The sequence below is a fragment of the Nicotiana tomentosiformis genome, chromosome 3 (assembly GCF_000390325.3).
Source record: "Nicotiana tomentosiformis chromosome 3, ASM39032v3, whole genome shotgun sequence".
Classification (NCBI taxonomy): domain Eukaryota; kingdom Viridiplantae; phylum Streptophyta; class Magnoliopsida; order Solanales; family Solanaceae; genus Nicotiana; species Nicotiana tomentosiformis.
The window spans coordinates 42,309,750-42,320,563 of record NC_090814.1 but is presented as its reverse complement, the minus strand read 5'-3'; the positions used below and the strand labels follow the sequence as shown (position 1 = coordinate 42,320,563).

General features: G+C 38.1%; 1 protein-coding gene and 1 non-coding gene across 2 annotated transcripts; one reads left to right on the top strand and one right to left on the bottom strand.

The window, feature by feature from the left end:
• Nucleotides 1–3,439: 3,439 nt before the first annotated feature.
• Nucleotides 3,440–3,546, bottom strand: LOC117273919 (small nucleolar RNA R71). Its single transcript, XR_004503946.1, has one exon. It is a non-coding gene; the product is annotated as a small nucleolar RNA R71 (small nucleolar RNA).
• A 1,289-nt stretch (nucleotides 3,547–4,835) lies between these two features.
• On the top strand, nucleotides 4,836–10,275 carry LOC138907702 (uncharacterized). The gene is made up of 6 exons (XM_070198307.1): nucleotides 4,836–5,572; nucleotides 6,631–6,794; nucleotides 6,920–7,067; nucleotides 7,494–8,339; nucleotides 9,254–9,260; nucleotides 10,102–10,275. The coding sequence occupies exons 1-6, from the start codon at nucleotides 4,836–4,838 to the stop codon at nucleotides 10,273–10,275; spliced, it is 2,076 nt and encodes a 691-aa protein (XP_070054408.1).
• The last annotated feature ends 539 nt before the right edge of the window (nucleotides 10,276–10,814 follow it).

Below are 10,814 nucleotides of genomic sequence, written 5' to 3'. Positions count from 1 at the left end.
CAATATTGAGTATGTGTATGTATGTGTAGTGTGTTGATACTCAATTTTTCCGTCATGATCCCCATTTAGCTTTTGTGGGTTGGTATTTTATAACGCATTTTAAATATATTTTTAAGCATTATTTATAGGATATTTCCTTATATTATTACTCCATGACATGTTTAAAATATCAATTTATTATCTTCATAGCATTTTTTCTTATATTATTATTATGGAGGTTTTATACAAATAATTTTGTTCTTATTATAAGCATTTTCAATTGATTCTAGTATTTATGATTAATAAATAATTTATTTATTATTTTCTTAAATCATTTATGAGTGACCAGTTGTTCAAACTAGTTATTTATATTTTTTGTAGCAATTTATGCATATTTTATGACATTTTATCATTTCCTATAATTGTATTGCATTTTTATATCATTTATGCATTATTTGCAATAATAGCCTAGATTTTCACTATAATTATATCTATTATACTATTTATGTCAAAATAGCATTTTTATATTTTTATAATTATAACTTACTATTTTAAAGTATTTAATTTCATAAATGGTATTTTTATATATTTGTTAGCTATTTTTACAATTTATGTTTTAATTAATTTTGTGCGCTTGAAAATGCAGCCCAATTAGGTTGAATTTCGGACCAAAAGGGGTCCAAAACCTCTAAGCCCAACACCATTGAGCCCAATACCCATGACCCAGTGGCCAAGTAAAACCTCTAAGACCAACACCCCTGAGCCCAATACCCATGACCCAGTAGCCATAACTGGCCAGGTGACCCGTTACCCGCCCGTTTTCACTTAAAATCTCAAGTCGTTGATCTTGAATGATCAACGGCTCCCAGCTCTTCCCCTCTTTTCTTATTTTTACCCAACCCCAAACCCTAACTCATTTTCCCCTTCGACAACCGCCTCTCTTATCTCTTCGGCTCTCTCCTTCTCCTCTGAAACCTAGTCCGCAACCCCAAAGAACCCTAGCCTAAACCTAAGAGAATATGGAGATTTCTCGTATCTCCTTTCCTTTTCTAGCTCTAACAATGTTTCTCCCCCGCTTCTTGACTTTGTTCGCTTAGTACCGAGTTATTTATAGAAGGCTATCATCGGCTCCGATTCTGAATATTTACCACATTTCTAAGTTAATACACTCAAGACAAGGTCACATGAGTTCGATTTGACGAGATTCTTTGCTATTTTTTAATTCCTTGGCCGAGCTAGGGTTTACTCGATTGTGCCTTAATCCGATTTGAAATTGGTTTGCATGAGATTCTTTCCTTATTCTGTAGTTTGATTGATTCTTTACCTTTTTTGATTGTGTGAATCAAACACCATATAAACCTCTCCCCAATTCCCCTTTTGGACAGTCTTTAATCACTGCTCTCTCACTCGTACTTGCTTTCTTTTGTGCTCTGGTTCCCTGAAAATTCTTGCTTGTTTGATTTTGCTCTTGGCCGGCTGAAAGCCAAGGCCATTCAGATATTGTTCTATAAACCTCCTTTATATTTCGCATAATTCTCTATATTTTGATAGTAGTTTAACCTCATTCTCAAGTGTTCTTGAATAGTTTAGTGGTTAAAACTCACCAAAAAATGTGCCTAATTAATGCTCTTTGGTTGATAGGGAGTTGAAAGAAGAACTGAAGGAATTTTTGAAGTTTTGGGACGAAAATCTACTAAAAAAAGGACAAAGTACAAAAACAGCACATTGGACAAGGTCAAATGCAAAGTGCACGACGTAAGTTTGGCGCGCAAGCAGAAATTTCTGGGCAAAACTTATAAGGATATTTTGGTCTTTGGAGCAAATTTTACATGATATAAAAGTTTCTTTTCGCCTCCCTTGCGACTATCTCGACCTGGAAAGAAGAGAACATAACTTTCGAAGCAAGGAAGGTCTTGGAAGAGTCCAAAAACCATCTTGATCGAAGATTTGAAGAGTTTCTCTCAACTTTCCTTATTTTCGTTTATTATGGAGATTGTTTTGAAAATAGTCATTATATTTTTTAGTATAAACATGAGTAGCTAAATTCCCTAACTAGGGTATTGATGAACCCATTTTTGGGTGGTTTTGAGTAAATATTCCTGAATCGTTGATACTTATTCTATTTGTTTGGCTGCGATTTTAATGAATTCAAATGTTTGAGCTCGCAATTGCTTATCTCCTATTTCTTGTTATTCTTGGGAAAGATTTACAAGGTTAGGTCAGTCAAACGACAGGACTTCAGGCTGAATTTAGGAATTACTTAACCCGATTTAGAATCGTTATGGAGACATCATGATTCGATTGTGACCTAGAATTAAACGAGTTTATTATCTTGATTATTTTGGAAAATAGTTCAAGAATGGTGTCTTTAGTAGTTGGGAAACTCTAGTGAACAACTTTAGGTCCAAGGTTGACACAATAATGTCAAACAAATTTTTATGATTTCACTCAGAGCTAGCCCGACAATTGGGGATTCTCTACCTTAGGCCTTTTTATCATCTACAAATTTTTTAAGTTATTCTCGACTTCTAGTTTAGTTTGTTGTTAGTTAGTTGAATCTAATTCATTAATTAATATCTACAAAATCCAAGTATATTTGTCCTTTTCGTTCAACTTAGAGTATTTAGTAATTGAGTCAACTAGAATGCTTCATAGCTTCATGTGGGATTCGACCCCGACTCATTGTTGGGTAAATTATATTGCATACGACCGTATCATATCTTATTGAGGTGTGTTTTGGACGTCATCATTTGACGCCATTGCCGGGGAGCTAACAATTTAAGTTTTAGTTGATAAAATAAAATTGCTAAGTGTTTAAAGTTGAATTTGTTTTATTTCGGTTTCATTCCTAACAGTTAATCTTGGTGTGTGCAGGTGTATGCCTAGAAAGCCCTCGAAGACTGGTGAACTTTTTGAAGCTTTTTCGGAACCCGAGTGAGCATTCACGACATTAAATCGTGAAAACAATAAAAACGAGCAATCACTGCGACAACAATATAAACTTGAACTTGGAATCGAAATGGGCGACAATCTAAACAATAACAACGATAACAACAACAACCTTAATTCAGGTGTTGTTCCTCTCGTGATAGAAGCCGCTCTATATGACTGGGCTCAGCCCACTGTTGATAACTTAGCAACAACAATTACAGTCCCACAGATACAAGCTGGGAGCTTTCAGATTACCAACAATATGCTGCACTTATTGCAAAATAAGAAACTATTCTCAGGAAAGGAATTTGAAGACCCACAACAACACTTGAGAAATTTTTTGTCAATATGTGTTACCCAGAGGTAGCCAAATGTGATACCAGAAGTAATCAGATTGCTCTTGTTCCCATTCTCAGTAACCGGGGAAGCACAAATTTGGCTGAATTCACTCCCCATCAATTCCATTACTACTTGGGACGAACTAGTCAAACATTTTTTGAACAAATATTTCCCACCAAATAAGACGGCAAAACAAGTTGATGAGATCCTACAATTCAAGCAAAAGCCAATAGAAAACTTATATGAGACATGGGAAAGATTCAAGGGGATGATAGTAAAGTGTCCATATCATGGTATTCTAGAGCAAATGTTGGGGCAAAATTTTTACATGAGGCTCACTGATAGTTTAAAGGCTAATGTTGATGCTTTAGTTGGTGGAGCATTTCTGAGCAAATCATTTACTGAAGCAAGATAACTTCTGGATAAGATTGCTCAAAATTCAGGCTAGAAGACTCGAGATGCAATAATCACTCCTATAATTCATTCAGTAGCACTTGATCTGAATAAACCTAATGCTGGAAATATTGCTACTCTTATGACACAGATGAGTCTCTTGACTAAGAAGATCGATGAGATGGGCACAAAGCAGGTCCACATAGTGGATACAACAAATGAGGGATTATGCACATCATGTGTTAATCAACCATATATTTGCTCGTGGAATGGTGAACATGAATCCCATGGGTATAGTGAGGATATGAATTATGTGTCTAACTATATTGGAGGACAGAGATAGAATGACCAACAACCTTGGAGACCAGCCCAACAACAAATGCAATGGAATAATTCAGGCAATGTCAGACCTCAAGGTCAAGTGGTACCATATCAGAGACCACCGGGTTACAACCTACAACAACAACAAGTAGCATATCTACAACATTAACAGAGATATCAACAATAACCGCAACCTATGGTGAAACAAGAGGATGATGGCATGTCTGATATCTGAAGCATGTTGAAGTAATTGGTAGGAGACAAAGGTAAAATGGAAGAGGCAATTATATCCAATTCTGCGGCCATTAGGAACATTGAAACACAATTGGGACAACGCTCCTCAGCCGTGAACAACAAACCACATGGAACTCTACCTGGAGACACAACTACTAATCCCAAGGACTCTAGGACTCGTCCTGTGCTAGCGGTAAGTCTGAGGAATGGAAGAGATCTAGATAGAGAACAATAAGGACATGTAACCAGGGATGCGCTTCAACCCGTAGCTGAACATTTTGAGTCAGATGATCAAAATAACCTCACTGATGTGGTGATTCAACAAGTTGTGTATGAGAATGTAATTGAGCATGAGAAAGTACCGGAGGTAGTGCCGGAAAAAAGTGAGACCGAAGGAGGGGAAAAAAGATGTAGAACGACTAGTTGTACAGAAAAAGCCTCCTGCACCATTCCCTCAAAGATTCGCAAAGCAAAAGAAAGCCGATCAGTACAAGAAGTTCTTTGAAATCCTAAAACATCTGAGTGTCAATATTCCCTTCCTGGAGGCACTAAAAGATATGTCTATATATGCTAAAATGATGAAAGACTTCTTTTCAAAGACGATTGACTTTTAGGACACTGCGACGGTACAACTGTCAATGGAGTGTAGTGCTATAGTTACCAGGCCCATTGCTAAAAAATTTGAAGATCCTGAAAGTTTCACCACCCCGTGCACGATAGGGGGTTATTCTTTTGCCAAGGCATTATGTGATTTGGGAGCCAACATCAATTTGATGCCTTTAGCCATTTATCGGAAACTTGGCTTACCAAGGCTAAGACCGACATATATGCGAGTGCAGCTAGCTGATCGTACCCTGTCACGCCCAAAAGGTATTGTTGATGATGTGTTAGTACAAGTTGACAAGTTCATTTTTCCTGCAGATTTTGTTGTATTGGATTGCAAGGTAGAGATTGAAGTCCCACTCATATTGGGACGACCCTTCTTAGCTATGGGAAGAGCATTTGTTGACTGTGAAGTAGGGGAACTGAAGATGCATTTGAACGATGAAGAAGTTGTTTTCCATGTACATAAATCAATGAAACGACCTAGTGACATTGGAGAATGTTCAATTTTGCAAGTGGTGGATGTGATAATGCAAGAAGAGGAGGAAATTGTTCATCATGCAGATCCTTTGGAAGCTTGTTTACTGAACCTGGATAAATTGAATGGTGAAGATTTGGTAGAGTGGGCCTTGGATCTTGAAGGCCAAGGATATTGGAAAAGAGAGCCAAAGTTTGAACCACTAAATTTATTTGAGAGAAAGACACCACCTGCCAAACCATCAATTGAGGAACCACCTCAGTTAGAATTGAAGCCATTTCCAAGTCACCTTAGGTATGCATTCTTGGGCCTAACTCTGCTTTACCTGTTATTATCTCATCAGGTTTGCGAGATGTGTAGGTAGAGCTGCTTATACATGCATTGCAAGAATATATGACTGCCATAGGTTGGACGAGCTGATATCAAGGGTATTAGCCCTACTTTATGTATGCATAAGATTCTATTGGAAGAGGGACACATACATTTCATAAAAAATCAAAGAAGGCTAAACCCGAACATGAAGGATGTAGTGAAAAAGGAAGTGATAAAGTGATGAGATACAGACATCATTTTTCCTATTTCTGATAGCACATGGGTAAGCCCCATTCAATATGTCCCAAAGAAAGGTGGGATGACTGTGATAAATAATAAAAATAATGAGTTGATCCCTGCCAGGACTGTTACTGGATGACACATACGTATGGACTACATAAAACTTAACAATGCCACCAGAAAAAACCCTTTCCCACTTTCATTTATCTATCAGATGTTGGACAGACTGGCTGGGAGAGAGTACTTTCATTTCTTAGATGGTTATTCAGGATAAAACCAGATTCACATTGCCTCTGAGGACAGATAAAAGACAACATTTACTTGTCCTTATGGCACTTATGCATTTCGTAGGATGCCATTTGGACTGTACAATGCACCGGCCATATTTCAGAGGTGTATGATGACCATTTTCACGGATATGGTGGAGGACACGATGGAAATATTCATGGATGATTTTTCGGTGGTGGGAAATTCTTTTGAAGATTGCTTGAGAAATTTGAAAAGGGTCTTGAAGAGGTGTATATAAACGAATTTAGTATTAAAATTGGAAAAATGCCATTTCAAGGTACAAGAAAGCATAGTCTTAGGGAACCGGGTTTCCAGTAAAGGCACAGAGGTCGACCGTTCCAAGGTTGATGTGATAGAGAAGCTGCCACCACCCACTTCTGTTAAAGAAATACAGAGTTTTCTCGGTCATGCCAACTTCTATAGACGGCTTATCAAAGATTTCTCTAAAATTTCTAATCCAATGGGTAAATGCTTGAAAAAGATCACCCTTTTGTGTTTTCTAATAATTGCAGGCTAGCATTTGAAGAATTGAAGAAGAGGTTAGTAACTGCACCAATTATTGTTGCACCTGACTGGGAGCAACCATTCGAGCTTATGTGTGACGCAAGCAATTACGCTATAGGAGCAGTTTTGGGACAGCAGAAGGACAAGATCACGCATTTGATAAGTTCAGAGCGTACTTGATAGGCTCAAAGGTAATTTTTTACACTGACCATATAGCACTCAGGTACTTGATATCTAAGAAGGAAACCAAGCCACAATTGATTCGTTGAGTGTTACTCCTACAAGATTTTGATTTAGAGATTCGAGACAGAAAAGGGACTGAAAACCAAGTGGCAGATCACCTTTCCCGGCTAGAGAGAGGTAAGAATGCAGTGAAAATAGAGGATATTCAAGAAACATTTCCATATGAGCAGTTATTAGCCGCTTCACTTGACATGGTGCCATGGTATGTAGACATAGCAAACTATCTAGCAACTAGTATGGTACCTTCTAATTTTTCTCCCGATCAAAAGAAAAAGTTTTTTCGTGACTACAATTCATATTTTTGGGATGACCCATACCTATTTCGTATTTGTATTGACAATATGATTCGGAGATGTGTCCCCAAGAAAGAAATAAAATCTGTTTTGTAGGCTTGTCATGCTTCTCCATATGGAAGACACTTCAGAGTAATCCGAACAGCAACGAAAGTTCTTGACTCAGGTTTCTATTGGCCAACAATTTTTGAAGATGCACACAACTGGGTGAAAAAGTGTGACGAGTGCTAGCACATAAGTAACATTTCCCAAAGATATGAGATGTCTATGCGACCAAATCTGGAGGTTGAGGTATTCGATGTATGGGGTATTGACTTCATAGGACCGTTCGTCAGCTTATTCGATAATAAATACATCTTAGTTGCAGTTGACTACGTGTCAAAGTGGGTCGAGGCAGTGGAAATGCCAACAAATGATGCCAAGGGAGTGATCAAGTTCCTAAAAAGAAATATTTTCACTAGGTTTGGAACTACAAGGGCAATATTTAGTGATGGAGGCACTTATTTTTGCAACCGAGCTTTTGACAAACTTTTGGAAAAATATGGCGTTCGCCATAAGGTTGCAACACCTTATCATCCACAAACGAGTGGTCAAGTAGAGGTGACAAACAGAGAAATTAAGAACATCCTCACAAAGACAGTTAGAGGCACTCGTACTGATTGGACAAATAAATTGGATGATGCGTTATGGGCATATCATACCGCATTTAAAACTACTCTTGGGATGTCACCATACAAGCTTGTATTTGGAAAGGCATGTCATCTACCTGTAGAGCTTGAGCATAAGGCTCTATGGGAATTGAAGCGTTTGAACTTGGATTTGGAGGCTGCTGGAGCACAAAGACTAACAAAGTTGAATGAGTTAGATGAGTTTCACCTACAAGCTTATGAGATTTCAAAGTTATATAAAGAGCGGATGAAAATAGCTCATTACAAGCACATCTTGAACAGAGAATTTAAAGCTGGAGATCAAGTATTATTGTATAATTCAAGGCTCAAACTCTTTCCCGGGAAGTCGAAAATGAAGTGGTCAGACCTGTTCAGAGTGGTTCAAGTATTTCCATATGGAGCAGTTGAAGTTGAAGTTGAGGCCGAGGATGGCAGCAGGAAGTTTCAAGTAAATGGTCAGCGTTTGAAGCATTACCATGGATTGGTTGAGGGAGATAGACTAGTGTCTGTGATGTAGTTAAAAAATCCTTGATCCGAGCTATTGAGTCGTGCCACGATGTTAAATAGGGCGCTTCTTTTTCCAAATATTGAATACTTAAGAAAAATTAACAATTATGAGAAAGGTTAACAATTTTTTGACATATATATATATATATGTCAAAAAAAGTACTAATTTTTATACTTTGTAATATTGGTAGTCAAAGTTGCAGGAATAGCGGAGTAAGAGCACATGTTGACCTCGCGGCGCAGGGTGTGGAGTGATTGATTCTCGAGTCAAATAGTAAAAAAAATATGCGTTATCGCTGTAACGCATGCTCAATGTGAGATTTTTAAAAATTGAGAATACTGTACCGTGCAACGCAAGGCCACCACGCACTCAATTGTCCTCTTAAAAGGTGCAAAAATCAGCGCATTTGTGCACTGTTGTGCGCTCGGCGTGAGGTATTTGGAATTAATCAGGTAAGTTTTTTTTTTGGCTTTTTAATCTCATCACCTCTCTAATATTTTAACCCTTATTCACAAAAACCCACACTCTCTCTCTCTCTGCAATCATCTATAACCCTTCCCCCCATTCACGTTTCATCTCCGCCTACCATCTCCCTCCGCCGGCGAACATGTATGATTTCTCTCTCTCTCTCTCTCTCTCTCATTTCTTTCTTCTTCTTCTTCTTCTTTTTTCTTTTTATTTTATTTTGTTTCTTTCTTTGGTGTTTCTATCGTGACCATTAGAGTCCGGCGACCTAGGGTTCGAACCTAGGATTGATGTTGCCCCAATGTTTTCTCTATTCCCCACTCCCCTGCTGTAATTTCTCGATCCAAATTTCATGTCCATCATGATTCTATATTGAGCAAAGTTCCACTTTAGGTTTTGGGAACAATTGGAATTTCATTGATGCTTTTGGAAGAATTTTTGATTTTCTGTGCAGGTGTATGGTTTGTCAATTTTGCTTCTTCAAAGACTCATGGTAGGGCAGTCCTTTATTTGTTTTGTTAAAAGTACGCGTTTAAAAGATTGTGCACATCTTGTGTTTGTTGAATCGTCACAATTAGAATTTGGTTTAAATGGTGAAGTCTGAGTAACCACGTCTTTTTCTTATGAACTGGACTTTGAATGTCGTTCTAGGTATGGTGATCATATGGCAAGAGTTATATTGTAGTATCACATGTTTGCCACTTGTATAAATGGAGGCCCTAGCTCCTACTCTCATATATCATATGTGGTACTTGACAGCGAGCCTATGTCTGTTGTGTTGAAGGTCATGCTCTTTCTTGGTAATTTGAAATAGAGTGTATGGACGCCTTGTGTGCTAATTGCGCGCTTGTGTGGATAAAGTAAGTTGCAGTGGTGTTAAATGTTGGCTTGTAGGATGCTCTAAATTCTAAGTGTGGGGTAACCCTTGTACTCAATTTTTTTAGTATACATAGCTTGAGTTAGCATCCTTTTTGTTTGTCTTTGTGGGACCGTAACACCAGAGTAAAGTCACTACGTGCACTGGCAGCCTGAATCTGCCACTGTGAGGTGATATTGCAAGCTGCCTTACTATTTGCCTTTACAAATGTATGTTGCACCAATATAGTTGGAGGGGGAAGTCTAAGTACCCTAAAGCTCTGTTCTTGGCACTCTGTTAAATTGGTTGATGATGGCAGAATTATTACATATAACTTCATGGATCTAATTACTGAAAATTGGACATGCAATCCACTATTGTTGTTGACCGTATGCTTGGTTGCCTCGTCCCATCAGAGCACATACTTATTATCATTCTTTTTGTAGGAAATTGCTATGGCTCGCTCATCTAATGCACCAAAGAAAAGTCGAGTGGCAATATGCAAGCAAAAATTGACTCCAAAACAAGAAGCTGAAGCAGAGCAACTTGTCACCAAGCGACCATTGTCGTCCAAAGAGATATTGTTGAAGGAGCCAAGGAATTTTACATGTCACTGCTGATAAAGAAACACTCCACTGAACATCCCTTTGACGAAAATGCTTGTGATAAGAAATATCATGAATTATTGATGGAACTAAAAAGAAGGGGCTGGGATGTTCTGCTTCAAAGTATGGGCAAGGCAAATTTGACCTTAGTTCGCAAACTATATGCAAATTGAAAATTCACAGAGGGCGACATAGTGATGGTTCGCGGTGTTAAGGTTGACATCAGCCCTGAAGGTTTGAATGGATTTCTGAAATTGGTGCAAACAGATAATACACCATTGGAGGAGTTGACAGTTGCACATGATTATGCTGCCATCCAAAAGGTGCTTTGTGATGACAATCCAAACACAGAATGGATAAAGAGCATGAGTAATGCCTATAATCCTCTAGTCTACAGATGGTTAACAAAAAAAGCTCGGGCATATCTCTCATTTGTGTGCGATAAGCTCATTCTTTGCGAAGGCAACACTCACATTATGTTTGAAAGAGTTATCACAACATATGCATTGATGACCAAAACAGATGTAAATGTTGGGCCCCTGATGTATAGAGAG